Source organism: Lentinus tigrinus (assembly GCF_003813185.1).
Source record: "Lentinus tigrinus ALCF2SS1-7 unplaced genomic scaffold L226scaffold_2, whole genome shotgun sequence".
Classification (NCBI taxonomy): Eukaryota; Fungi; Basidiomycota; class Agaricomycetes; order Polyporales; family Polyporaceae; genus Lentinus; species Lentinus tigrinus.
This window is the reverse complement of record NW_027137911.1, coordinates 1,902,701-1,930,068: the sequence shown is the minus strand read 5'-3', so window position 1 is coordinate 1,930,068 and position 27,368 is coordinate 1,902,701. Positions and strand designations below refer to the sequence as shown.

Below are 27,368 nucleotides of genomic sequence, written 5' to 3'. Positions count from 1 at the left end.
CATTCTCCATTGACGTCCTGTTACTGGGCGATAAAGTTCTGCAGGTTGGCATGCAGCAGTCTGGATGACCGATCGATGGAAGATGTGAGTTAACCAATATAGGTGGGAGATGGGAGCCGCTTCTGCCGATTCATAACAGTCGTTATTTACAAGCCATTCATCGGGACTCTATTCCGTATGGACGCGGACCCATGGCAAGGGCTTCGACAAGTCAATGTTTCCGCCACTGATGATAATCCCAATGGCACCTTGGATGCCCAGCTCCTGGAATTGCTTATTGCGAACGGCAGCAAACGCCGCTGCGCCGCTGGGCTCCACGACGATCTTCATGCGCTCCCACATGAGACGCATGGCCTCGATGATTTCCTATTGTCAGGTCAGAAAGACGCACCGCACATGGCAGAACCACAAACATATGACACGCACCTCGTCCGTCACAGTGATGACTTTCTCGACCTTCTCCTGTATGATGGGGAAATTCAGGACCCCGACGGGAGTCCTCAGGCCATCTGCGATAGTATGAGCGTCGACGTCTGGTCTTCGCTTTCCCTCCTCAATGCCCCGCGCACAATCATCCGCGCCCGCGGGCTCCGCACCAAAGACGCGGATTCCTGTCCCGTCCGCAGCGAGCGCTGTCCCAGCGAGGAGCCCACCGCCCCCGACGGGCGCAACAACAGCGGCCAGTTTCTCCGGGACCTGCTCCACCAGCTCGAGCAATGCGGTCCCCTGCCCCAATATCGTATTCACAGAGTCATACGGGGGGATGAACGTCGCGCCGGTCTGTGCCTGCACCGCTGCTAGCGTCGCGGCGCGCGCGGGTGCGTTGGGCTCGCAGAACGTGATCGAGGCTCCGTACGAGCGCACCGCATCGATCTTGGGCTGCGCGGAATTGTTGGGCTGGGAAAATGAGGAAGGGGAATGAGTCGATCGGACTCGATGGTGTGGATAGAAGTTAGTGGTATGTGGGCGCGCACCATGACCACATAGCACTTGACTCCGCGTTGCTGTGCCGCCAGGGCCAGGGCTCCGGCATGGTTTCCTACCTGTGTCTCAGTAATAGTACTGCTTGCGGGGTTAGATTGGATGGGACAGGTACAGTACCTGAGCTATGCGTGCATACACCCTTTGCGAGTTCTTCTGGCGTTAAGCAAGATAGATTGTAGCTGGCACCTCGGAACTTGAATGCGCCCCCCTTCTGGAAGTTCTCCGCTTTAAAGTAAAGCGGGTTCTTTCCTGGAAGAGACCCAGATAGCGAAGAAGATGTGAGAGCCGGTGTACGATGTATCAGAGGCGAAATCGTCTTGTGGGCAGCCAGTACGGAACTGCGAGCAAGAGGGAGCGACTGCGTTGTGTTTGGGCCCATCGGCGCAACAAACGATTTACCTAGCTGTACTCACGTCAGACAGCAGAGCGTACTATGAGAAGGACTAGGAGAGAACTTGAAGTACGTGCACTCAGATCTAGAATCGACGATACACTTCGGTGCATATCATCGTGCGAATGACTCGGAGCACGCCCAAGCTGAAGGCTCAGCAAATAACACTCCTGTAATCAGTCGAAAGCAAACCACAACTTGCCCTACCACTCCTGCACGCTCAATAGAGGAGTATTAAAACAGTTCCCTCAAACAGAGGAACTCACAACCAAAAAAGTGTACTTCAACTGGGGACGTTCCCATTAGCCGACTCGAACGACTGACCTCGTCATAACTTGTGAACGACAAGTACTAGTGACGCGCTCTACCAACTGAGCTAAACGGGATACAACATTCGAGAAAGCGTATTTAATATATCAACATTATGACAAGCCCTATTCAGCCTGGGTCCTGCTCAGTGCTCTTCCGATCCGTACTCAACGATGTCAGACGTTCCTCAGACTGACGTCTCTCGTCCGTCTGCGCTGCCTACTGCGAGACTATTGCAGCGTCAGACACAGCCCTTAGTCGACCAGAACTCCGACGAATATCTCGAGGCGATCGAGGAAGAATGGAACAGACGTGTAGACGTCGAGGTCGAGACACTTGTGGACGGCATGGTGGACATTGTCGCGCTCGCTGGGGTGCGTGTACCACATGTTTTATATAAACCTTCTACTGACGGTCATCGCAGATCGGCGACAAGGACAAGTTCCGCGTCGCACAGGAGGCGTTCCAAGCGCAATGCCGCGCAGAGTCCATGGTGCGTCTGCTCGTCCCCCATCATTGCCCCCGACAATCCCTCAACTATGCCTTATACGCGTAGATACGCGCAGCCAACTCCCTCATGTCGACGATACACTCTATGAAGTTGCTTTTGTTGCTGTCTGACGAAGCGCAGATCGCCAAACGGCGCGACGCTGAGCTCCGGGGCGCCCAAACCGAGAAAGTCGATGCTCAGAAGAAAGTCGCAGAGCTGTTGGACGAACTTCTCCTATCGAGAAAAGCACACAATCATCAAGCTTAGCACAACTAGGTCTTGCCGCTCCAGCCTCCGCGGGGCGACTCAACAGGCCCTGCCACGCCCAAGTTGCGCGCCAAGAGCTATGGCTACTGCGACAAGATGGCGACACTGCATCCGAGGCACGCACTGCGGCCGAAGACATACCGTTTTGGCCTCGATGATGTCTCACTTATATCACTCGGCTGCATCGCAGTGGCGGCTCCGGGATTCCTGTGACTCCTCTAACAGACGGCGATTCCCCGTTTCTGCACCGAGATCTGGCGGCTCGCGGTCGATTGTCTATCATCCGCATTTGCCCCTCAGGCGAATCAATCTTTGGCTGAGTGAAACGCGCGAAGTGGGGCAAGGACGAACAGGCAGCCAATTTGCAGAGCATGCTTGCGTAGAGCAGAGAAGACGGGCTTGATTGAAGGTGAGTATGCTCGGACACCGCCACCAGCCCCACGAATCTCCATGCTGGCGAGGCTTCCCGGGCCCTGTCGCCGCAATGTTGCGAATCTGTCAATGCACGTGTTCCTGGCCGCTCCTCGCCTTGTACTTTTTGACACGAGAAGCGTCCGGAGGAGCCTCCCCGTATCGGTGGCTGTAGGGTGCAGTTTGGTCTAGATGCACGGCGGTGGTGGACCACATGGAGAGATGTCGAGGTGGAACTTAGGTCCTGAACAGGCTCAGGTCTGCGGTCTGTTCCCTGCTGTTCCGTTTGCAACTGACAGACATGCATATGCATACGCGTAGTGTGCATATGCGCATCTTTCCAGGTCTGTTCCAGGTTCCGCCCGAGGCCGAAAAGATCGCACGAGCGAGACCAGAGGTTGTGCGGCTGTCAATGTCAAGATTGGGCACCGCAGACCAAGTGACGGCGAGTTAACGTGTCAACTATGAATACTGACGAGTTGGTGCGTGGCCATTAATCAAGCCTGCCTTGAACCTGCAGGTGTGACGGTACCTCTGACCGCTGACAGGTCATTCCTCGCTGCGGCGTCTGAGAATCTGCACCGCGAAGCATCCAAACATAGCAGATATGACGTCCCTGACTATTTCGGAACGGCACGGGTACCTGCACGGTGGTCGCTGACAACCACCTGTACGCCCAGCAGTCGGTTCCCGATTACACATCCCAGGATCGACGTGTGGTAAGCAGCCGTCTAGCTATTGGATGTCCGGATAACCTCCAGATAGGCTGGGAAACCGTCTATGTGACATTCCTAACACCGCGGTCGTCCTCGTTCCGTCGTTCATCGATCCACTGCAGGCTTCAATTCTCGCCGCTTCTGCGACGTCCTCGGCCGAGTGGTCATGAGGACCAGTCCAAGACTCGTATTAGCCGTATGACGGGGCATGGTCTCTGCGCATGTGGTCGCTGTGAAATGGACGCTGCCAGATCCGGGCGCAGCAGATGCCTGTATCTGCGCCCTTGTTTCCGTTGTGGCCAAGGTTGAAATGAGTTTCGGCACCGAGTGGCGACCGCAGCAGCGCTGTAACTCCATGCAGACTCAGTTGCGCACGATGCGAACTCGTACGTCAGGTTTCGATCCCGTCGTTGCGTCACGGTGGCATCTGCTAGGTTCACGATATCTCCCGCAGGAAGCTCGTTGGACGGGTTCCTCGCCGGCCCCTTCCTATGGGCTTTCTGAGAAAGCGTTACATCAGCGCTGGCCACGAGGCGTGTGCATGCTGTGCGGGAAAGTTGCCTCACTGTCCGACCGGGACGTCTTTGGGTTCGCGAGCTCCGCGCCCAATTGCAATGCGAATGCAAATACCGCCCGAGACTTTGTAACGCTAGGCAACGGCAACGCTAGACGAACTCTGGCCTAGGCTGAGGTAACACAGCTTCGGATTGGTGAGCGGAGGAGCGGGATGACTCGAGGAGTCGCCCGATGGTCGAGTGGGCCTGTCACGTTCACAGTTGCGGTATGTTCATCATCTGCGATGTCGTGTAACACTTGACCGGTATGCGCCACGTTATTCCCGAACAAGGCTGCCATCCCTGATGTTCGCTGATGTGCGCGACCTGCTGGTGCATGACGCGAATGCTGGCCTCCATGACACGATGTCGAGTACGCCGTCGGCCGCGGACGTGGCTTGAGGAAATCGTGCCTCGAGGATGCTGGATCTCGTCTGAGCACCGCCGCGCCGTGAGTCATCGGGCGCGTCAATCTGGGCGTGGGTGCGTTTCGGGTGTGGACAGCTGGATCTCGCGCAATCTCGCACTCCAGTCTCCCGCGCGGGCAGCATATCCTGGCCATCATTGTAGGGCTGTCCCGCGCCGCGTATGCTCTCCGTCCCGCAAACATTCAATTTTGCAAACCCACCCGCCCCCGACACAGACTTCGGAGCGCAACCGTCACACCTTCCGGCCGGGTCTGTGCCCGCGTTCCTACTTATACCCTCCCCGTCCCGCCATCCACCCATCCACTCATCCTCACATTCCCTAGTCAAAGTCCCCGCGACTCCCTGCATCCTCCTTTGTCTTCTGCCCCCTCCGCCCCCTTTACACCTCGAACGCACTACTCAGACACAGCCATGGGCGGCTTCCACCAGAAAGTTTGGCTTATCACAGGTGCGTCGATCTCTGGCTCGCGTGGCCGTCGTCTGCCTGCAATAGCAACTCACTCCGCTTTCTTCTCTTCCCCCTGCAGGCACCTCATCAGGCTTCGGCAAGCGTCTCGTAGCCTCAGTACTCGCACGGGGGGACTGCGTCATCGCAACAGCCCGTAACCTCGAGAAGCTCCGCGCCGTTTTCCCCACACCCGAACGCCGCCTGCACCTCCTCCAGCTCGACATCTCCGATGCGGCCGAGCTCGTGCAGCAGCGCGTCAAGGAGGCCCTCGCCGTCTGGGGCCGCATCGACGTCGTCGTCAACAACGCCGGCTACGGCGTCAAGGCCGTCCTCGAGGAGGGAGGCGCCCTCGCCGCGCTCACCCAGTTCCAGACGAACCTCTTCGGCGTGCTCAACGTCACAAACGCCGTCCTCCCACACATGCGCGAGCGCCGCGCCGGCACCGTCGTCATCCTAGGATCCCGGTCCGCGTGGCGCGCAGAGGCCTCGGTGCGTGCTTCCCTTCCGATATCTGTCCACGAGCCCGGTCACTCATGCTGGTATTCTGATTACAGCCCGCCGGTCTCTACGCTGCGTCGAAAGCCGCCGTACACGCTGTCGGCGAGACATACGCCAGCGAGCTCCGCCCATTCGGCGTCCGCGTGCTCATCGTCGCGCCCGGCGCGTTCCGCACGGAGGGCGTGCACGCGTACCCGGCCACGATCAACACCCACATACCCGCATACGACGACATGCGCAACGCGGGCATGGCGCGATTTACTGCGATTGCGGGGCACGAGAAGGGCGACCCGGCAAAGGCCATGGAGCTCCTCGTCGACGTCGTCAAGGGCGAGGGCCGCGCAGCGGGCCGCGAGTGGCCGCTGTGGCTCGTCCTTGGCCGCGACGCGTACGTCGACGTCCGTGCGAAGACCCAGAAGCTCCTCGCGACGATGGACGCATGGGAGGACGTGGCGACAGATCTCGAGTTCGACTGCGACCAGTGAGCAGTGACAGTGGCTCCTACTGTAGGTGGCCGGCGTGGGACGCCCGCTGCCCCGGCTCGGAACTGCACCTGGCTCTGCTGCTGCGTGTCGCCCTGGGCTGCGGGTGTCAGAGACACCTTGTGCTGTGCCATGGGGGAGCGACGCCGACCCCGTGGACGTGGACTTGGACTTAGACTTGGACTTCCAAGGGTCTGGTCTGGACCTGGATCCGGACGCTCTCGACGGGTATTTATCCATAAATATGCTTTCGCTCGCATTGACGCCATACTCCGCATCGCACTACATCGTGCATACATACATATTCGCACCATATGCTCCTCTCTCGCATATCATTTCATCTTATCCAACCCCCCCCCCCCCCTCACCCCCACTTAGTCTCATGCATTGCCCCTTGCCTCACGTCATGCACATCGTCTCATTCGGACTCGGACTCGGACTTGGACTTGGTATCGTACTCTACTGTAGACCCTAATCGCTGCGCCGCACTGCACTGATTCGTATGACTCTGACTCCTCTGCATCTATCCACCCACCTGTAGCCATTACGTTCCTGCTCTCTCCAGTCTCAAGACCTCATCTCATATACATATCCCATAGCTTACCTCACTCATCGTTCCACGTACCGTAACGTACAATACATACATCCACTAGCTATAGCTGCGATCATAACTATAACTCTCGCGCTGTAATAATTCTTCTTTTTTTCTTTCGGTCGTTTCGGTCTGCCACTGCACATGGAGGTCCCTCAGGCCATGTCCCAATGGATGCATTTTGTTGATGCTACAGTATGTCATATGCTACCCATGTCGAGAGAATACTCGAATACATACATACATCCATATCGCCAACTCCTTCCACCCAACCGCGCTTCGTCGACATCGATATCGACATCTCCAGCTGTCACGCGCATCCCAGAAATACCAATAACCAATAACCAATAACCAATATCCGGAGGAGCACTGCGCACTGCGCACTGCAGCGCTAGCCTGTCGCGTGACTCGGCATACGTTAGAGCTGCCAGTCACCGGGGGTCGGGGTCCAAGCTTCACCGAATTCGCCTGAGAACACGCACGTCATAGTCATACTGTATACACTGTAACCGCCTCCTAGTAGTACTAGTCCTGCTCTGGATCTGTGCTGGTCCCCCAGTGGTCACGGCTATGTCGAGCTGTCAAGTATCAAGTATCTCGTTTATTGTAAACACCGCCGCTACTACTACATGTGCGATACAGCGAACGTGTCGTCGTCGTCCGTGTCGTAGTAACCGTAGGCGTGGCCGTAGGGCCCGCACACGTAGTCGTAGCTGGGGCCCACGCCGTCCTCGTCCTCGTCTTCATCGTACCACTTGCTACTTGCCACCTGCTACTTGTCTTCGCCGTACTCCGACTCAGTGGTCGGAGCCTGGAGGGGGAGGATCGCAAGCGCTGGCAATTCGCGTTTAGCGTCACGGTGTACCACACGCTCGCGGCGCGGCGGCATCGTCGCGACAGGCACAGGCCGCGACTCGGAGGCGCATCGCGATTCACGCTCGTCGGTGTGTCACTGGCACGGCGCCGGTGGCAAGCGTCACCAAACTCAATACGACAGTGCTCACTAGCACTCCCGAACGTCTCCACGTGACCCATGGATCATCGATCGGGGCCCAGCCTAGGAAACTCACTGGCACACAGCCTGAGCTCAAACCACAGCCTGAGCTCGAACTTGAACGACAATCGCCATTGCTCGAGCGAGTACGTACTGAGTACTCACTCGACGGAAGCGACTTGAAGAGAGAAATACAGCCAGAGAGGAGGAAGAGTCCGATGCGAGGAGTCGTAAACAATGCTAGACAGGATGCGTATGCGTATGTGCGGGTGAATATGATGAGGTCGTAACGGGTCGTCTCGTGAGGTCGTAAGGATCATGATGCACAGTGCGAGCGCGAGTGCAAGTCGCACAGTAGCAGGAGAAGGATCTGAAGCAAGCCGCACAACTACTTGCCCAAGTTGGACCGGATGACGTTCTGCAGCGTGTATCCGTCGTCCTGCGAATCAAGCGTCATATACTTGAGTTCCGGAAACCTCAATGAAGATGGAAGGCACACACGTACCTGGTCGAGCGACCACGTGAAGCACCCCGCGAACCCGTTCTGCTTGGCGAAGAGCGCCTTATCCCCGAGCGACCAGGTATCATCATACGTGACCACCGTCTTCTTCGACGTGTTGAACAAGAACGGCGTGTCGCTGCAGTCGTCCCAGGCTGCTCACGCGAACAAATCGAACATCAGCTCTCTATCCACCCTCCCCGCACAAGGCAACGAAAACTCACCCATAGTATAGCCATTCGCGCCCTCGTACGTCCCCGACGACGTCTTCTTGAGCGCTCCGAGCGCGACGATCTGGTTGAACGGGATCTGCTGCCCATAATAAGTGCTCAAGTCGCCCGCCGCCTGCGCCTCGACGTCCTTCGGGCCCTCCTTGGCCCGCTCGTGCGCCCCCATGAGCGCGTTCGGCTCCTCTTCCTCCTCGCCCTCCTCCACGACCTGCGGCATCGGGCACGACAAGCCGCGCTCCGGCAGGCCGAGCACCTGTTCCTTGTACGCCTTCACGTCGAAGCCCGCGGGCGGGCGCGCGATCTGCTGGAGCGTCGTCTTGCTGCTCTGCGAGACGTACCCGTACAGCGGGAGGCCGAGGACGAGCTTCGACGCGGGGAAGCCGGCCTTGGTCCACTGGGCGAGCGCGGCCTGGGCGGAGTACTGCGGGAGCGAAGACGTGCCGCACAGGTTCCCGAGGGGCGCGTTAGGCCCGGGGCTCGAAGATGCGCCCCAGACGTCGTAGTTCCTGTGTGAGCATGAGCATGAGCATGGGCATGAGGCTTCGCTGACAGGAACGCGGCGGCGGAGCGCGCGCGGGGACTGACATGATGTTCGCGTAGGTCATCTGTGCTGCGTATGCGGAGACGTCCGTCAGGGGACTCCCGTTCGAACCCGTCCACGGCAGCTGTGTCACGGCCGCCGAGATTATCTTGGACGAGCCGAGGGCAGAACGCAGGGACTTGAAGAACGACAGAAGGTTCGCGGCGTCCGACGACGAGTGCGGGTTGCCGGCACCGGACTCGTTGGGATACTCCTGTGGAGGTACAGCATACGTCAGTGCGAGGCGGCAGGGTGCGGGAGACGCGGACGTGCCCAGTCAATGTCGATGCCTGCGCGCCCCACGCATGTCAGCTAGGGTACCGCAACGCCGCTGGAGCATGTGCACGCACCATCAAGGTTGTACGTGTTGACCGCACTAACGCATGCATTGACGAATGTGGTCCGGTTGGCGGACGAGCTCATGGCCTGAGAGAACCAGTAGCTCCCACCCCACCCGCCTGCGAAACACGTCAGGAATGAGACAGACGACGGGACGACGGACATGCCGCCGGGATTGACATGAAACGCACCGATAGACAGAACAACCTTGGTACCATGGCCGCTGTTGTGCGCGCTGGAGACGAGCGTCTTGAGCGTGGACGTCGAGCCGGAGTCCCAGGAGATCCCCGAAGACGAGTTCGGAGTGGCGAACGCTGAACATGATACATGTCAGATCCGTGCAGATGTTGCGGGCAAAGAGCGCGGGCCGCAATAATAAATAGAGTTTGCATGGCTGTGTAGCGATGCAGACGGCGATAGTGGGACGCGGGAACAGTGTGGCACGAGATATGAAATAGGAGAATGGAGGCGTACCAAAGTAGAGGATGTCGAACTTGGAGAAGTCAATCTTGTTCGGCGGGTTCGAGTCGGACGACCAATCGGGGTAGTAGGCGGCTGCAATAGGCGTAGCCTCAGCTGACAAGCGGGACTGTGCGCTCAGAGCGGCCTTGCGCGATAGGGTGGAGGGCAGGGCATCCTCAAGACTGAACTCTGTCGAGGATGAAGCGGCGGAGGAAGGGGCGAGGAAGTCGATGAGGAACTTGTGCGCGCGGAACTGAGGGGACTGAAGAAGGCCGGTGAGATAAGCAGAGAGGCCGGCCTTGCGCTCGGCGATAAGGGTATCGTCGAGCCATGCGGAAGGAACGAAGGTGGTGGCAAGGATGCGCTTCGGGGGGAGAGAGCCCGGATCGTTGAGGGTATCGTGGAGAGCGACGAACTGTTGAGACGAGTTAGCGACGGGCACGATGGTTCGGATAGGTTATCCGACATACATCCGAGTAACGCTTGGATATGGTAGAGGTCTTGCCATCGGTGGTCTTGAGCTGAATGTTGTAGAGAATGTGGGGCCTCGGCGAGGAGGCGGTCGTGTGACTGACGACGGTGGCGGAAGCGATAGCCATAGTAGATGCAGCGAAGGGGAGGAGTGGGGACTTGTGTTGACGACTAGAAAAGACTGGGTCTCCACCTTTATATACGGCTCACATGTCGTCTCCGGCCATGACATGGCTGCGAAAGGAAATGTCGATCAGAGTGCAGAATGAAGGCACGGAGATGCACATGGACAGAAGGCTGCCTGAAATGCTGGATTGAGCACACAGCCCACTCCAAGCAACAAGAACGCGTCGATGATATCACCGTCGCCTTCTTCTGCGAGAACACGTGTCGGGTTCTGAATCCCCCCGCGTCCGCGACGCCTTCCCTCCGAGGCCTCCTCTCGGCTCGCGTGAAGAAAGAGCGCAAAGCAGTATCTGCCGCCGAACATGCATCCTCGCGATAACGACCGAGCATTCCGCCGACAGATCGAGCCCGCCAAGTTGAGCACTGCGACCGCCATACCCAGGGCGTGGGTGCCATCGTCATGGTCACACACTACCGGCTCCGAATCGTTCTCGTGTTGGGCGCACTGCGCGTATGACCACAGTTTGCAACATGGGTGGTGCGGCCGTCGGGCGGAGTCTGTGTCGTGCCATAGCCTCGGTCTAGATCGCATGACCTCACTGTGCGAGCGAGAAGTACGTCTGGAGTCCATATCAGAGTTTGTCTAGTGAAGAGCCTGTACGACTTACCGCATGTTTGCATCCGCTGATGGCGACCACACTGTGCTATCGCCACAAAGAGACGCAGGTAGTCCGAGGCCCATGATAGATAGAAGCAAGCTAAGCGGTGGCCTGTACTCAACTCAGCGTCGACATCGAGAATCAAGCTCAAGGACGCGTCGATGCAGTCGGGCACTCGCACTCGATCCCCGCCCTCGAGTGCATCCACGATCGTGGTGATCGCCAGCCTGTCACCTCGCGTGACAGCAACAGTGTCTGCACGAGCACCGCCGACGCGCTCCTCCGAGGAGTGGCCAGGCGGTGGCATTGTTCGCCATATAAGCTTTTCTGGTCCTTGTGAGCTGAGGCGAATGGAGGCGGCTGTCGCGGCGCCAGTCCAACCGGATATAGGCTGCTACGGGATGCAGCTCGTGGGATCCTCGACGGACATCTATGCAACTAGTACCTGTCACCGGCTCCTCTTGCCACTCTTCCTTGACGGCAGCCGCATGGTGAGAGCGATTGAGGACAGCGTGAAGACTTCAGGGGTACGCACAGGTAAGACGCCCCGAGATGTGTACGACGCACCTCGCTCACCCCGACCTACGACGCCGCTCCGCCTATAACATACATAAACTCATGCTGACGCGACGCACGGCTCGCGACTCCAGTCGTAAAGACAGCACGCGAACGTCCATGCCAGGTCGCTCTCGAGCTTATGCAAAGACAGAGGCAATTATGAGGGAATAGAGGACTCACGTTTTCCGATGTCACGAGCAGCAATCCCCTCAGGCTATTCGTTGGCCCAGTCCCCCGCGCAACAGCATCCAGTTCCGCCGCAGACCGCAACATTCCCTGGTGCTTTCAACGATGTTCGAGGCGTCGCGAAGGCAGCATACAGCCCTTCAGTTTCAGGAAGCTACACTCGCTGCAGGTGTGCTTGCTTCACCGGCCCTTCAAAGCAGAGATCTTCGAAAGTGCAACGATCATATTCGGAGCCCAGGGCGAATTGACCGAAGCAAGACTATGCGGTATATGAGTTCGCGGTCATGGTAGGAGAAACGAGTCTGTCCCGACGCGTGCGAGCGCCCGAGACGCGTGGTGGCTGTCGGTGGCGGACGCGTTCGACATCGCTTCAACTCGGCTTCTATCCCCAATCTATCCCCGCGTGCGAGGTTCGAGATTCAACCAAGTCCCAACTCTCGTATATACCCTTCCACCAGCGTTGACTGCGTCTTACACCAGTCGAGGAAAACGCCTCGTAGTGCGTTCGGGCAAGACATTAAGATGCCGGTACAATCGAGAGTATGTTTTCACTCGTTAGCTCCCGGGTCAGACAGTCCATTATGCACGTAACGAAGCCGTGGTGCACATTGATTGTGAACGGTCTCCGGTCGGGAGGATCGACAACATTATTCTTCACGATCGGGGACCATGGTATACACACCCAGAAACATACACAAACTCACCACTGGCACTAACCATTAACCTCTCCAACAGTCGCTCTTCTCCGAGCGCATCCTGCACATCGAGCTCGCCTACGAGCCCATCTTCGCCACCCTCTCCCCCGCCAACCTCGTCCGCCTCTCCAGCACCTGCCGCACCGCCCACGCCGCCGTCTCCGCCTACACCCGCCTCGCCTTCGACATCGACCGCCACCTCTCGCGCTTCTTCCCCTCCCCGACGCGCGGCTGCTGCTCCCCCACCTGCTCCTGCTGCCTCGCCCACCCGCACCAGCACGCGCCGGCGCACGCCCGCGCCCGCGCCCGCGCGTTCCGCTCCCTCCAGGCGCGCACCGGCACACTCGTCTCGGGCTCGATGGCCCTTCAGTTCTTCATGCGCGCGGTCTGGGAGGAGAGCGACCTCGATTTGTACGTGCACATGCGCCACCGCCGGGAGGTCGCGCTGTGGCTGCTGGACGAGGGGTACCGGTACAAGCCGACGGACTTCCAGGACCCGAGCTTCGAGGTCGAGATTGCGCAGTGCGTGGAGAGGAACCCGAATGGCATTTACTCGATGCCGGGCTTGATGGCCATTGTTACGTTCGTCAAACCCATTCCGGGGGAGCGTACCAGGCGTCCTGCGCTCGCAGAGGATGGAGAGGAGGCTGAGGAAGACGCGCCTCGCGAGCTCAAGGTGCAGATCATGGTCGCGAAGAACACCCCGATGGAGGTCATCCTGGGCTTCCACTCCAGTACGTCTTCGCGTCCCCGCGTGAACTGTCGCTGACCTGCACCTGCGACCGTGCCCAGCCTGCGTAATGAACGTGATCAGCTACGAGAAGGCCTACTGCCTCTTCCCACAGGCGACCCTCGAAGAGCGCCGCACGCTCCTCTCCTCCTCCTGCCGCGGAAAGGGCAAGCACCGCATGGAAGGCCTCGCAAAGTACCAAGCGCGCGGATTCGACATCCTCTACGACCTCCCCCACAACGAAGTCCTCCCCGACCCCGCCACCCCGCTGTACCCCGCGCCCCAGCGCTCCCGCTCCCGCTACTCCCGCGATAGAGATATCGGCTCCCCGCTCTACCCCCCTCCCCCCGAGCCGTCCGTCTTCGACCTCGCGCGGCGCGCGTCCCCCTCTGGCTCCGGCGCTGGCTCTGGCAACACGCAGCAGCAGCAGCAGCAGCAGCGGCGGCGGACGAAGCCCGCCTTCCCGCTCGGGTGGCGCTGGATCGACGACGCCTCGTCCTACGTCATCCCGCTCCCGCTCACGGGCGTCGCTGCCCCGCCCCCGCCCCGACCCCCGCCAGCGAACTCCGCCACGGCGCCGCTCACGCACGACCCCGTCGCGGTGTGCAACTGGGAGGTGCGGTACCATTACCGTGACCAGCACCAGCACCACCACCCCGGGCAGCGGCAGCGGGGGCTCGTGATGCACTTTGAGGTCGCGACGGGCAAGATTTTGCGGTATCGGTATTTGGTGACGGATGAGCTGCTGTTGGGGCACCTTGTGAAGGAGATGGGGGCACGGGTGCGCGTGGAGGAGGAGAAGGCGCGGTTGGAGCTTGAGGAGTGGACGTAGTGAGTGCCTTCAAGTTCTTCTGTTTCTCGAATTGGGGATGGGGATGTTGCTGACTAGTTGACTGTTTTGGGGTGCTAGTTACGACGAGGAGCTGCCCGCTATTTGTCGCGAGTTCTTGCATGGCCTCGCGGCGCGTCGTCTTTCGTCTCTTAGGATCTGAAGTTTTGCGATTCTCGCCGTCAGGTCACCTCTGTTCGCAGGTACTGTTCTCTGTTCTAGGAGTCGAAGGCTTCGCGACGCTGAAACGTCTTCTTGAAACCGCCATACGTGATCGCATCATGGATCTGGTGCTTCATCTGTACTGTTGTGCTCTGCTCTTGGTGTAATAACACAAGCCATAGACGTTCTCGCTACTCGTGGATCGCCTCGACGTGCCCATCACGCTGTCAACTCGCCATGCACCTCCAAACCCTCGACGCCGTCCTTACATGCTCATGACACATCAAACTACTAAACACCGACGAGCTTCGAAAGGGGCCTGGTACTGGTGTTAGTCATGAACATCATCCGACCCTCGGGTCCCTCTGCGCGCCTGAGTTACCATAACCAGCCTTCTCACGGTGCCTTTCGCCCAATGGGGAAACCCAGACGCCGGCCGGAAGCCGTTGCCGTCAACCACTGTTCTCCATCTGAGTCTAAGCTTGAATCACTGCGCGAAGATCGTGGCGCCATCCGACTCGTGTCGTGTCTTCTGAATCCCCTCCACTCGGTCGCTTATCATCTGCTAGCTCAGTCAGCGGGCGCAGCTCGGTGAGACTGAGAACTTGAAGGTTTCTGACGGAGAACGGGGAAAGATGCTGCCAGCTTCTGCCAGGTCACGGTGACCGCGTTGAACTTGGCAATGGAATTCGTCAATGTGGGAGAAGCAGCGCCCAACTTGAAGTGAGTGGGAGGGAGATCCCTTGTCATCTGCTCAGTCAGCCGCTGAGTACTGATTCCTCACTGATCAGTCTAGCGACGTCACAAGGGTGCTGCGTGCTCATGGACGTGGAGCGTTAGGAGTATATATACCAGTCGCAACACCGACTAAGGCCCAGCAATCCACTCCCCTTCCCTCATTCCTACTTCAATAACCACTCCCACAACATTCACCGTCTACCCAACGCAAAATGTCCGCCAAGACGACCATCTTCCTCACTGGTGCCACTGGTGTGTACTATGCAGTCGATGCTGTGCTTATTAGATACCGCGCATACTCACCTGAGGCTCCGTACTAGGCTATCTCGGCAGCTCCGTCCTCGCCCGCCTCCTGAACCACCCCGACAGGAAGAGCCTCAACATCACCATCCTCGTCCGCGACGAGGCCAAGGCCAAGACCTTTGAGTCCAAGTTCGGCGTGAAGACCGTCATCGGCTCTCACGAGGACCTGGACAAGGTCGAAAGCGCGGCTGAGGCTGCGCATATCGTTTTCAATATCGTGAGTGGATCTTTTACTTTTTGTTTGTGTCTTTTCAATGACTGACTGACTGACCACGTATGCCACAGTCGAACGCGGATGACACGGCCTTCGTCGGCGCCATTCTGAAGGGCCTGAAGAACAGGAACACCAAGACAGGGGACGTCCCGATCCTCATCCACACCGTACGCCATTCTCCTTCGCGTCCCCCTCATCAATGACTCACCCACTTATTTTCGTCCTACAGACCGGGTCTGCGATCGTCATGGACGACGCCCGCGGCGCATACGCCGCAGGGCCCGACACCATCTTCGACGACCTCGACGTCTCGAAGGCCAAAGCGATCCCGCCCACCGCGTTCCACCACAACGTCGACCTGCTCATCCTCGACGCCGACACCGCGGGGTACATGCGCGGCTACCTCGTCGACCCCTCCACGGTCTTCGGGGCGCCGACGAACGAGATCGCCGCGGCGGGCCTCGCGAACACGCACTCGATCCAGATCCCTGTGCTCATTCAGGCCGCGCTGGCGCGCAAGCGGGCGGGCATGGTCGGGGCGGGTAAGGCGATCTGGCCGGCCATCCATGTTGACGACAGTGAGTCTCATCATCTCCCCTTCCACTAGTATCCACGCATGTCACTCACCATCCATCACAACCTACCCAGCTGCGGACATCTTCATCACGCTCTTCGACACCATCCACACGAACCCGGACGCGGCAGGCCACGGCTGGAACGGCTACTACAACGGCGAGAACGGCGAGTACACCTGGGCGCAGCTCGCCAAGACGATCGGGCAGGCCCTGGTCGAGCTCGGGGTCGCCTCTGACCCGGAGCCGACGACGTTCACGCAGGAGGAGCTGCTCAAGTACTTCCCGAGCTTGGAGTTTGCGTACGTGTGGGGCACGAACTGCCGGATCAAGGCGAGCCGGGCGCGTGCGCTGGGGTGGAGGCCGAAGTATACGATTGAGGATATGATGAAGAGCGTCAAGCCTGAGGTGGAGACTTTCTTGCGGAAGTAGGGCTTTGAGCTTGGTATTTGTATGTGCTCGAGCGGAGAGTTGGTCTTAGGTCTTTAGCTTCGTATGCATATTCTGGCATCTGTAGTGGAGGAAAATACGATTGCTCCCATATGCCACGCTACAAGAAATCAAGACCCGACATACTAGTATCTAGGAAGCACAGTACGATACGACAAAGTGACATGTACATATACCAGACTATAGGCTGTGAACTACAATAAGCACATGGATATATATCTACAAGGAACATGCGAACGTCTCGTCGTCATCACTCTAGCGAATGGATGAATGCGCAACAGGGGTGTAGGGAACAAGCAAACTGACGGCATGAGCCTACGAGCTAGCGGTGCCGCGGTTCTGGCGGAAACGGAGGAAGTTGTCGATGAGGCCGTTGAGGTTGCCCATGCCCTTCTCCTCAGGGAGCCACTCGCCGTTGTTGACGCAGAGGATCTTCATGCGCTCGCGGTAGTTGAGGTCAGGCAGGAGCTTCGGCCTGATGAGGAAGTACTGCCCGCTGTCCTCCTGGCATGTTACCTCGATGAGCGAGTTGTGCACCGCGTGCTCAGCGCGCTGGTCCATGCCCTGGTTGATCTCGTCGACGAGCGAGAACGGCGCGCGGGCCTCTTCGGTCAAGCTCATGAGGTAGAGGATAGTAGTCAAGGACCGTCCCTGTAGGGTCGTGCTGATACGCGAATAGAAGGATCCAATGATACGTACACCTCCAGACTGCCGCTCTCCAGTGAGGAGCTGGAGCTTCTCGTTGTCACGGAACTTGACCATGATGTCGATTGCCCACTTCTCGTAGTCCTCGTCCTCACGTTACGGATCTCACCCGCGCAGCCAATGCGATCGCACGCGGCAGAGAACTTCTTCCCGATGCTGCCAACGAGCTTCTCCAGCTCGGGCTGCCAGTTGTCCTGTCATCGAACCAGTTAGCGGCATGCACCCGCGAATGACGAAGTGGTCGATTGCTCACCCTTGCCATCTTGATGCCTTGCTCGATCTTCTTCATACGCTGGTCGAGGCCCTCGATCCTCGCACTGAGCACGTCGATCTATACACGTGAGGGGTTCAGACAAGGCCAATGACACAGCGACGAGACCTACCTCAGCCTTGCGCTTGTTGTATTGCTCAACGACGTTGGCATTGGTAGCGACGTTCATCTCGAGCTCTTCGCGACCTTGGTCGAGATCAGCCCTCCACTCATCCGTTGACTTCGCCGCGAGCTCGCCAGCCTGAAACACAAGTAGAGATGAGTACCGTGATCCGATCGCGAAGTATGCGGTGATGGGTAGTCTAAGTACACGCCGCTGCACGCGTACCACCGCCTCCGACGCGTCCTACGACCACGATCACGCCCTCCGACATCCTCACTCCTCGTGCGCATCGCTCACGACGTCCTGCACGTGCGTCGTCGCTCGGATCGAGCTCGGAGACGCATGAATCGTCGAGAACAAGCTGTCCACGAGTCAGAAGTCGACATGTCGCCTTCGACGTCAGCCAAGAACCTCAAGAGCCTCGGAGAGCCGTCCGCATCGTCTCCGACGACCGACTCGACGCCGCAGTGCAACCCGACGACGCTACGGATCAGCTCGAGACCGGCGCTCCACTGGGAGGTCGTTGTTTTCTTTGTGTTATTCTAACGAGTCGTGAGATCTTGAGATGCGGCCCTGCGCGCCATCGCCAACAAGAGAGTGGAAGTGGTGGTGGTCGGCGCTGAGGAGGACGTCCCTTGGACGCGTCGCGCGACTTGGCTCGCGGTCACATGTGAGTCACCAGACGCGGTGACTCCGAAATCAAGATAGACGCGCATGGTGGCCGCGCACAAGTTCTCTCGTCCGTCGACTTTGGTCTCATCCGGCAATACTTCTTTCATCATGAAGATCAGTACGTGCAGCTCGATAGAAGTGCTCACTGACTCTGCACGCTGGCCTTTTTACGACCCATATGGTTGACGGGAGCGAGAGAGAGTCAGCATAGCTACTTGCCATGCGCATATCATTCATGGCTGCATCAACGACCTTCAGGGGTGAGCGTGCAGAGTCACAGGGGCATTATATGGCACTAAACCGACTAGCTTCTAACTCCACTTACCAGCTTTCGTAACCGGAAACGCCGGCAAGCTGAGGGAGGTTCGTCAGATCCTAGGTGCTTCAGGCGTCGAGGTAGACTCTCAAGAACTGGACAGTATGTTATGACACTATTGGTGGTGCTGCAACAACTGACCTGTTTACCTCACAGTTCCAGAGGTGCAAGGTTCGACCCGAGAGGTTGCCACAGCCAAGTGTCGACGTGCCGCTGAGTTGCTCGGCGGACCATGCATCACCGAGGACACTGCACTCTGCTTCGAGGCCCTGCATGGCTTGCCTGGACCATACATCAAGTACTTTTTGAAAGAACTCGGACACGATGGTACGCATGTTGACCCTCGGATCACATCGACGGCGATGATTCATTGGTGTGACAGGCCTCAACAAGCTCCTCGTCGGTTTCGATACCAACGCGGCTTGGGCTTTATGCACGTTCGCATATAGTGCTGGACCCGGACATGAACCGGTCCTCTTCGAAGGTCGCACGGATGGTCGCATTGTGCCGGCGCGCGGCAGCGGCCACTTCGGCTGGGATCCGTGCTTCGAAGCAGAGAATACCGGAAAGACGTACGTGCAGTTTAGAAGATCATTCCAGATCCTAATTTATGCCACGTCCCACAGGTACGCAGAAATGCAAGCCGATGAGAAGAACAAAATATCGCATCGTGGCCGTGCACTCGTAAAGCTAGAACAGTATCTGCGCACCCTACCGGCAACGTCATGAGTTATGACTTCCGAGTGCATAGCCTTGTAGTAATGAATGTCCACAGCCATGTAGCAAGTATCAGATGTACCGTACAGGTGAGTCCACGTAGCCCTGCTGCGCTCATGCTCATACGAACGCTGACAGACATCGCGGATATAGACTACCGCGGCCCGCGATGCCATCGTCTCGATTGCAGCTTTGAACTCTATTCTGCTCCTAGTCACCGTATCAGGTAAGCAGGACTCAGACGTCATCCCGACCGGTCGATATCTCAATCTTGACCGAATACTCTCGGGATTCAAACGAAGGCCAGCGGGTTGAGTAGACGGCCGGTCTACGATCAGGCTGGGCCCGATTGTGATTCAATCGACGGCCTCCACCCCCTTCCACGGATGCGCTCGATTGAATCACAATCGGGCGACCCGCTCCGCGTTCCTCATATACAGTACCGGAATGTGTCTATCTATCCGTCTTCCACATCCGACGCACGAACGTATATAACTAGGCGTGCTGCGTCGTCGTAGCCTCATCACCGCCCTCAATACTTCCCACCCACCCACCACGCTGTGTCCTTCTGCTAATATCTCAGACTCTCACGCCCACCATAACATCGCCCGTCATGGTGCAGTTAGACGAGATTCTGCCCAACTTCTCCGGCTTTGCCATCTCCAGCGGCGACCTCCGCCTCCGTCTTCTCGACCGACTGGGCAGCGGCTCGTACGGCGTCGTCTACGCCGCGCAGGACATATCACCACAGTCTACGAGCGCGCAATACTACGCGGTCAAGTGTTTCCTCCACCTTCCCGAGGTTACGGATTACGCCCGCCTCCAGCAGCGTGAACTCAAGAATCACGCGCTCATCTCGGATGTCCCGAACGTCGTAAAGCTCCATGTAATCCTTCAAGAGGAGTGCTACACCTTCGTGGTGCTCGACCTGTGCACTGGCGGCGACCTCTATAGTGCGATCATGGAGACAGACACGTACGTGTACAATACGCTCGCCGTGAAGCGAACCTTCCTGCAAATCCTGGACGCCGTCGAGGCGTGCCACGCGAAGGGCGTGTACCACCGCGATCTGAAGCCAGAGAACATCCTTTGCTCGCACGACTTCAAGCGCGTCTTCCTCGGGGACTTCGGGCTGTCAACCCGTAGCAAGCGCAGCTCAAGTTTTGGTTGCGGAACGTCATTGTATATGAGTCCAGGTGCGTATACGCCACGACATCCACATCTTCCACTTGTACCACCGCCACGTGCTAATTCCTCTTGCATCCGCAGAGTGCCTCGGGGTCTTCCACGAGAAGCCGTACGCCACGGCCCCGTCCGACGTCTGGGCTCTCGGTATAATTTTGTGCAATGTCATAACCCGGGGGCGCCACCCCTGGCATATCGCCTCCCCGAATGAGGACCTGTGCTTCCAGGTCTACTTGCAAGAGGGTTCTGCCTGGCTCGTCCGCAACCTTCCCATCTCACTTGAAGCTGCCGCTATCCTCAGCCGCGTCTTAGAGCTCGACCCCAAGAAGCGCATCACCATTCCCGAGCTTCGCAAGGCCATCTTCGCGCTCAAGACCTTCTACCCCGATGGCGAGGCTGCGTCTTCAACCGTCAGGAGCGCGACGGCCGCATCCAAGAGGGTCCAGAGCGCAGGAGACGCCGCAACTAATGCGAGTCCCGCTCATGCAGCAGGTGTCGCCACAATGCAGGAGGTCGACAACACGGCGAACATGCCTGGTTTCTTTGCCGAAAGCTTGGGGCTGGGTCCCGTCGAGCGTGCCTCCGCAATTTCCGCCAACGGCCTCACCGCCGCTGTCAGCACGTCCGTTACTGACGTCGCAAGCTCAGACTTCGTCGCCAGCGAGAACCCCGACGTCGACTCCATCTTCTCCACGACGCGCCCCCCAGCCCTCGGGTCGTCACCGGAGGCCTCGTCAGACACCACCGACGAGAGCGAGAGCGATGGTCCCTTCACCCCGGAGACACATGCTACAAACCTCGTCGTCGATGTTCCTGGTCTTGCGTTGGACTCGTCGCCGCGAGCGGACATTTCGTTAGAGCAGTGTGATATTATTGCCTCTGCGACGTCGCGTCTGTCGGAGTTGAGGTCGAAGGGTATGGGGAAGAAGCGCAGGGGCAGGGGCTCGATCATGAAGCTCGTGGAGGGGTTGAGGAGGAAGATAAAGGTTCGCGCATAGAAGGGATAGCGTTGACAGATGCTGGACACTGCCGGTCAAAGGACATTTCAAAGTTGTAGGACTCCCTTCCAAGTTGAAGCCTCGATGGTCGGAACACTGATTCGTACTCATGCATTGTACAATACGCATCGAGTGGAACAAAGGCTTCCCGATGTTGAAACATCTTTATATACGTGATCGAATCATGGATCTAGTGCTTCATTTGTACTGTTGTGCAGTGTACTTTGAAACCAAGTCATAGATGTTCTTGCAATTCGTGGATCGCCTGCCGAGCGAGCCGTACGGGCCCACCACATTGTCGGCTCGTCATGTAACTCCAAATCCTCGATGTCCTTACATGCTCATGACACATCAAACTACTAAACACCGACGAGCTTCGAAAGGGGCCTGGCGGTGGTGTTAGTCATGAGCACCCGACCCATCGGGTGCTCTGCGCGCCTGAGTTACCATAGACAGCCTTCTCACGGTAACTTTTGCCCAATCGGGAAACCCAGACGCTTTCCGGAAGCCGTTGCCGTCAACCATTCTCCATCTGAGCTTGAATCACTGCGTGAAGATCGCGGCGCCATCCCTCGTGTCATGTCTTCTGAATCCCTCCACTGTGTCGCTTATCATCTGCTAGCTCAGTCAGCCGGCGCAGCTCGGTGAGACTGAGAACGTGAAGGTTTCCGACGGAGAAAGATGCTCTGCTAAGTGACCACCGCGAAAGCAGGAGAATTCGTCAACATGGGAGAATCAGCGCGCGTGTGAGTGGGGGAGATCCCTTGTCATCTGCTCAGTCATCCACTGATTCCTTACTGATCAGTCTAGCGACGCCACAAAGGTGCTGCGTGCTCGTGGACGTGGAGCGTTAGGAGTATATATACCAGTCGCAACACCGACTGTGGCCCAGCAATCCGCTCCTCTTTCCTCAGTTCTACTTCTACTTCTACTCCCCCAACTGCAATTACACCCATATCCCCCATCCTCCGTCTACCCAACGCAATATGTCCGCCAAGACGACCATCTTCCTCACCGGTGCTACTGGTATGCAGTCGATGTCGTGCTTATCAGATACCACGTATTAATGCTCCTCCCTACTAGGCTATCTCGGCAGCTCCGTCCTCGCCCGCCTGCTGAAACACCCCGACAGGAAGAACCTCGACATCACCATCCTCGTCCGCGACGAGGCCAAGGCCAAGACCTTTGAGTCCAAGTTCGGCGTGAAGACCGTCATCGGCTCTCACGAGGACCTGGACAAGGTCGAAAGCGCGGCTGAGGCTGCGCACGTCGTTTTCAATATCGTGAGTGGATCTTCCCTTCTCCGTCCTCCGTTTATGTCCTCATTGACCGAACATGTCTGTTGCAGTCGAACGCGGATGACATGGCCTTCGTCGGCGCCATTCTAAAGGGCCTGAAGAACAGGAACACCAAGACCGGGGACGTCCCGATCCTCATCCACACCGTATGCTCTTCTCCTTCGCGTCTCCTCCTCAATGACTCACCCACATATTTGCACTCTGTAGACCGGGTCCGCGATCGTCATGGACGACGCCCGCGGCGCATACGCAGCGGGCCCCGACACGATCTTCGACGACCTCGACGTCTCCAAGGCCAAAGCGATCCCGCCCACCGCGTTCCACCACAACGTCGACCTGCTCATCCTCGACGCCGACACCGAGGGCTACATGCGCGGCTACCTCGTGGACCCCTCCACGGTCTTTGGGGCCCCAACGAACGAGATCGCCGCGGCGGGCCTCGCGAACACGCACTCGATCCAGATCCCTGTGCTCATCCAGGCCGCTTTGGCGCGCAAGCGGGCGGGCATGGTCGGGGAGGGCAAGGCGATCTGGCCGGCCATCCACGTCGACGACAGTGAGTCTCGCCATCTACTTCCCATCTACTGGTAGTCACGCATGTCTCTTACCATCCATCACAACCTTTCCAGCCGCGGACATCTTCATCACGCTCTTCGACACCATCCGCACGAACCCAGACGCAGCAGGCCACGGCTGGAACGGCTACTACAACGGCGAGAACGGCGAGTACACCTGGGCGGAGCTCGCCAAGGCGATCGGGCAGGCCCTCGTCGAGCTCGGGGTCGCCTCTGACCCGGAGCCGACGGCGTTCACCCAGGAGGAGCTGCTCAAGTACTTCCCGAGCTTGGAGTTTGCGTATGTCTGGGGCACGAACTGCCGGATCAGGGCGAGCCGGGCGCGTGCGCTGGGGTGGAGGCCGAAGTATACGATTGAGGATATGATGAAGAGCATCAAGCCTGAGGTGGAGACTTTCTTGCGCAAGTAAGGCCTAGGGCTGGGCAAGTGGTCCTCGCCAGTGGTATATATCCTAGAGGTGAGTTCAAGCACTGTGTTTATGCACAAGGGAGGTACTGACGAATCATGCCAGAATCTCAGGATGATCGTCAGGAGTCATGTTCTGGATGTGTTTGTATATATCAATAGAATCTCTGTCTGAGCTTCCACTCAGCTGCGCGGTCGTGCAAAGTACCCCCACGAGAGTACAACTGCGGTCATCCTTCCGAACGCGAGTAATAGTAATTACCCATGAGCGCAGGTGGCTATCTGCTTGCGGAGATGATCAACCTACGTAAGTATGACCAAACACGCGTCCGCGCATGTCGTGCGGTCTACGAATGCCACGTATATCATTGTCGAACACTTCAGCCCTCTTCCCTCACCAGGTCGCCGTCCAGGCGTACCTTGCATAGTAGGACTCGCGAGTCTGTTCACGCCCCACCATGGGAGGCTGGGAAGAATCGTGGGCACTGTACGTCCCAGGAAGCGTTTCACTCACCGGTACACTGGCAATGCGCCACCTCTTGCTAATCTTTTCCCTTCGCATGTTAGGATCAACATGGACCGCTGGGAATACAGCAATCTGTTCAACGCCCTGCACCTCCATTTCTTCAACCTTAAGCCCAGTCTTGAAGAATGGCTGACCCTGCCAGCCATGACCAGGTGAGGACAGTTTCCTCGCCCCACTCCGCGCGGTGACCGCTATGTAGCATTAACGCTGACTCTGAGCACCCACCAGCAAGATGGACAAATGGCTCGCCTCCCGCACCCCTGTCGCCCAAACAGGGCCCTTCGGCAAACTCTCCGTCGAGCTCCTCGACCTCATCTGGTCGCACCTCGTCGCCGCCCTCTCCGCCTCCCCACCTAGAGAGACCCCGAAGCTCGCCTACATGCTCGCCTTCGGCATCACCTGCACAAGAATCCTCGCAGTCGGCGAGCGGCACATCCTCCGCGCCCTCCGCGCGCACCACGCCCCCTGGGCCGCATGCCGGCTCATCTGCGTGAACCGCGCCACGACCTGGGCCGACCTCCCCGCGGGGCTCTTCACGGACGCAGAGACGCACGAACTCGGGCTCGATCGTAACACGTCGGAGTACGGGAGCCTGTACCGGTCCGTGTACCGGAACTACGTAGACGGGCACGGCCCGGATGGAAGCCAGTGGCACGAAAATAAGACCGTGCACGCCTTGCGCAAGGTGCTGTTCGCGGCCGAGTACCCGTTCTGCAACCCGTTCGGCCCGCACTGGGACACACGGCCGAAGGTCCAAGTGCAGGGCGCGGGGTGGGACGACGCCAGGCGGCTCATCGCGCTGCACGAAGGAGGGTGGCCGACCGAGGCGGAGGGTGCGGTGCGCGTGTTGTGCAACCTCTCCAAGGGCCAGTACGTCCGGAGCGACAGGATCCCGAGGGAGAACGAGAGGCGGCCGTTCCGGCTTGACAGCGCGTTGCTCTCGCGCATATGCTGCACCAGCAGCGACGCGGACTTTTACATGCAGGCTGAGGGCGAGCACCGCGCGGCGCTGGTGCATGGGCCCTGGGCGGGAGACCGGTTCTGCATCGTACCGCTGGACATGCTGTCGGAGGTGTTCGGCGGGGAGGAGGACCTCAGGGACGTGTCCGAGGAGACGCGGGTTCTGCTGCAACATCTCTGGACGCTCAATCGTCCTGAGGAATGGCTGGACTCATCAGCTGTGCTGCGAAAGAGCTCTCGAGCGAAGCCACTTTGTAGTCAAATGTTTGAAATTTTCGGAAAATAAGAGCTTCAGTGACAGATCCTGCAGCCCCTCAAGTTGCCTGAGGCAATCGTCGAAGATGCGTGATGTGATTACACGTGCCTGTAATGCATGTACTTGAATGGCTATAATACATCGTGAAGATATTACAGCGCTCTAATCATACGCTTCGCTCACTTTCCGCAGCCATTACACTACGCGCGGCCCTCAGGCTTGCGCCCTTCCTTGGACGCACCCTCGGGACCCTCTCCCGGCTTGCTGACAGCCTCGTCGGTGCTATGCGAGGCGCTATATCCGGGAATGTTGCCGTAGCGTAGTTTCTGGTCCTTCTCGGGACCGGAAGAGGGCTTGGTATCATATGTCTCACTCTTGGAGGTCTGTGGGCGCAGTGTGAGCCGTGCCAAGGCGACACGAGAGGAGATTTGCATACCGTCTCATACTCCTTTGTCTGTGCGCCAGCACGAGACCATTGGCCGGTCAACGGCTCGTTAGGACGTTGGACATCCGGGCCTGTGCCCGAGCCATCGACCTGGTGCGTCTTCGAAGGAGGGGGAGAGTTGTCGACATCTTTGAAGTAAGACTCGGCGGTATGCTTGCTATCCTCAAGACGGCGCGCACTCGTCGAGAAGGACCGTTGCTGCTGACCGGTCCCGGACTTCTTTGCCATCTGAGATGACATGAGCATACTATATGCGTTCATATATGCGCGTATACACGCACCTGGTGTGATGGCAACTTTGGGTCCTCAGCCGCATTGCCCTTACCCTTGTCGGGCGAAGCCTGATCGGGCTTGTGCTTCAAGTGCGGGTTCTGCTCGGCGTGCGTGTGTTCCTTCGGCTGCCTGCTAGCCTCGGGAGCCTGCCCGCGCGTCGGATCGGATAGTCGAACAGCAGACGTATGGTACGGACGACGACCCTCCTCGGGCTTCTTCTCGAAAGGAAGCGCACCCGTACCGGTGACCCCGACCCCACCACCCCTGTTCTGCTTCACCTCCTCGCTGCTCGTATTCATCCCAAGCTTGCTCTTGATGCTCGCCAACAACCCAGGTGGGATGCTCTCCTCTTGACCGCCCTTTCCCTCACCGGGAGAGGGGCGGCCGGGCTCGCTCTTGTTTCCCGAGGGGGATGCTGAGCCCACTTGCTCTGCGAAACCGACACCCTCCTGGTTGCCGGAGAGACCGGAGCGGTCGGTCTTCATGTCGCGCTCGGGCGCTGCGGCATCATATGGCGTGGAGGGATGCTGGCCTTTGCCGATGCCCTGGCCTTGCCTGGCAGCCTGGTCGTGAGGGTCTCCAGGGTGCCTGTTCCCGGGCTTACTGGAAGTTCCTTGCGAGAGGCGGGGGTCCTTGCCAGGAGCCTGAGCGGCGGCGACGAGGGAAGACGCGTGGATGAGACGCGAAGAGGCAGGGAGGGCACGAGTTGCACGAAGAGTACTTGCGAGCATGATGGGAGATGTTACGGATGGCTTGGCGGGCACACGAAGCGGCTGTGGATTATAAGGCGTCGGGAGGTCCACTCACCTTCCATTGGGGAGGGACGTCACTGGGAGATCCCCCTGACGTCATGCCCGTATCTACACTCTCTCCAAAGCCAGGACCTGTCAGGCGAGCCAAAAACATGAGCATGTCTGTCCCATCGCGGGCTCAAGCCAGCTGCGGAGCGTCGGTGGCCATGAGAGTCTGGTCCAAGACGAACGTGTCGGGATTTCCCTTTCCGGGACACGTCTGCATCCGGAAGTACAGACGCCCACTCGGCCACCTCTTCTTGGCCGCTGCCATCATGATCATCCGCACTTGCTTCCGCTATTCCGCGCGGAAGACATGCATCTGAGGATACGATGACCTCGACAACATGCGAACCGCGTTACAGGCCAATCTTGCTACCCGAAAATGGAAATCTCGTTAACGTGCTACTAGATTCCACCAGCGCGATACAATGTCAACTTTCAATGAACAATATTTCAATAGGTTAGTCGAACATATAAGTGCTTCATCATCCCGTTTCATCC

The 27,368-nt window shown here is 58.4% G+C and overlaps 11 protein-coding genes and 1 non-coding gene across 12 annotated transcripts; 6 read left to right on the top strand and 6 right to left on the bottom strand.

Annotated features, from left to right (window-relative positions):
• Window positions 1-100: 100 nt before the first annotated feature.
• L226DRAFT_499624 (tryptophan synthase beta subunit-like PLP-dependent enzyme) lies at window positions 101-1,449 on the bottom strand. Its single transcript, XM_067677732.1, has 4 exons — window positions 1,102-1,449; window positions 975-1,039; window positions 427-897; window positions 101-366 (listed from the first exon to the last, which is right to left on the bottom strand). The coding sequence occupies exons 1-4, from the start codon at window positions 1,361-1,363 to the stop codon at window positions 169-171; spliced, it is 996 nt and encodes a 331-aa protein (XP_067541943.1). The 5' UTR covers window positions 1,364-1,449; the 3' UTR covers window positions 101-168.
• Window positions 1,450-1,671: 222 nt separating this feature from the next.
• L226DRAFT_t22 lies at window positions 1,672-1,761 on the bottom strand. The gene has a single exon. It is a non-coding gene; the product is annotated as a tRNA-Thr (tRNA).
• Window positions 1,762-1,857: 96 nt separating this feature from the next.
• On the top strand, window positions 1,858-2,524 carry L226DRAFT_586696 (uncharacterized protein; the record flags this gene model as incomplete). Its single annotated transcript, XM_067685583.1, has 3 exons — window positions 1,858-2,058; window positions 2,109-2,177; window positions 2,241-2,524. The coding sequence occupies 3 exons, from the start codon at window positions 1,858-1,860 to the stop codon at window positions 2,439-2,441; spliced, it is 471 nt and encodes a 156-aa protein (XP_067541942.1). The 3' UTR covers window positions 2,442-2,524.
• Window positions 2,446-3,326, bottom strand: L226DRAFT_136305 (uncharacterized protein). The gene has a single exon (XM_067672299.1). The coding sequence runs from the start codon at window positions 3,178-3,180 to the stop codon at window positions 2,608-2,610; it is 573 nt and encodes a 190-aa protein (XP_067541941.1). The 5' UTR covers window positions 3,181-3,326; the 3' UTR covers window positions 2,446-2,607.
• A 982-nt stretch (window positions 3,327-4,308) lies between these two features.
• L226DRAFT_136238 (uncharacterized protein) lies at window positions 4,309-5,063 on the bottom strand. Its single transcript, XM_067672298.1, has one exon. The coding sequence runs from the start codon at window positions 4,896-4,898 to the stop codon at window positions 4,401-4,403; it is 498 nt and encodes a 165-aa protein (XP_067541940.1). The 5' UTR covers window positions 4,899-5,063; the 3' UTR covers window positions 4,309-4,400.
• Window positions 5,064-5,076: 13 nt separating this feature from the next.
• On the top strand, window positions 5,077-5,981 carry L226DRAFT_453117 (NAD(P)-binding protein; the record flags this gene model as incomplete). The annotated part of the gene is made up of 2 exons (XM_067675109.1): window positions 5,077-5,487; window positions 5,553-5,981. Coding segments are annotated over 2 exons (840 nt in total), but the record flags the coding sequence as incomplete, so codon positions are not given.
• A 1,971-nt stretch (window positions 5,982-7,952) lies between these two features.
• Window positions 7,953-10,273, bottom strand: L226DRAFT_542510 (glycoside hydrolase family 18 protein; the record flags this gene model as incomplete). The annotated part of the gene is made up of 9 exons (XM_067682131.1): window positions 7,953-8,003; window positions 8,070-8,218; window positions 8,288-8,799; window positions 8,879-9,087; window positions 9,147-9,163; window positions 9,224-9,331; window positions 9,404-9,526; window positions 9,687-10,089; window positions 10,145-10,273. 9 exons carry the CDS (start codon window positions 10,271-10,273, stop codon window positions 7,953-7,955), a joined length of 1,701 nt encoding a protein of 566 aa, XP_067541938.1.
• Window positions 10,274-10,941: 668 nt separating this feature from the next.
• L226DRAFT_136161 (uncharacterized protein) lies at window positions 10,942-11,657 on the top strand. The gene has a single exon (XM_067672297.1). It carries the CDS (start codon window positions 11,092-11,094, stop codon window positions 11,533-11,535), a length of 444 nt encoding a protein of 147 aa, XP_067541937.1. The 5' UTR covers window positions 10,942-11,091; the 3' UTR covers window positions 11,536-11,657.
• A 487-nt stretch (window positions 11,658-12,144) lies between these two features.
• On the top strand, window positions 12,145-14,224 carry L226DRAFT_608610 (uncharacterized protein). Its single transcript, XM_067685948.1, has 4 exons — window positions 12,145-12,214; window positions 12,410-13,103; window positions 13,162-13,930; window positions 14,010-14,224. Exons 1-4 carry the CDS (start codon window positions 12,197-12,199, stop codon window positions 14,089-14,091), a joined length of 1,563 nt encoding a protein of 520 aa, XP_067541936.1. The 5' UTR covers window positions 12,145-12,196; the 3' UTR covers window positions 14,092-14,224.
• A 453-nt stretch (window positions 14,225-14,677) lies between these two features.
• On the top strand, window positions 14,678-23,742 carry L226DRAFT_529771 (NAD(P)-binding protein). The gene is made up of 7 exons (XM_067679688.1): window positions 14,678-14,813; window positions 14,882-15,080; window positions 15,149-15,348; window positions 15,417-15,512; window positions 22,840-23,188; window positions 23,262-23,665; window positions 23,720-23,742. The coding sequence occupies exons 2-6, from the start codon at window positions 15,041-15,043 to the stop codon at window positions 23,615-23,617; spliced, it is 1,041 nt and encodes a 346-aa protein (XP_067541935.1). The 5' UTR covers window positions 14,678-14,813; window positions 14,882-15,040; the 3' UTR covers window positions 23,618-23,665; window positions 23,720-23,742.
• Window positions 23,743-24,006: 264 nt separating this feature from the next.
• Window positions 24,007-25,403, top strand: L226DRAFT_608608 (uncharacterized protein). The gene is made up of 3 exons (XM_067685947.1): window positions 24,007-24,100; window positions 24,181-24,291; window positions 24,368-25,403. Exons 1-3 carry the CDS (start codon window positions 24,072-24,074, stop codon window positions 25,383-25,385), a joined length of 1,158 nt encoding a protein of 385 aa, XP_067541934.1. The 5' UTR covers window positions 24,007-24,071; the 3' UTR covers window positions 25,386-25,403.
• A 29-nt stretch (window positions 25,404-25,432) lies between these two features.
• Window positions 25,433-27,012, bottom strand: L226DRAFT_549960 (uncharacterized protein). The gene is made up of 3 exons (XM_067682715.1): window positions 26,082-27,012; window positions 25,792-26,028; window positions 25,433-25,738 (listed from the first exon to the last, which is right to left on the bottom strand). The coding sequence occupies exons 1-3, from the start codon at window positions 26,802-26,804 to the stop codon at window positions 25,556-25,558; spliced, it is 1,143 nt and encodes a 380-aa protein (XP_067541933.1). The 5' UTR covers window positions 26,805-27,012; the 3' UTR covers window positions 25,433-25,555.
• Window positions 27,013-27,368: the final 356 nt, after the last annotated feature.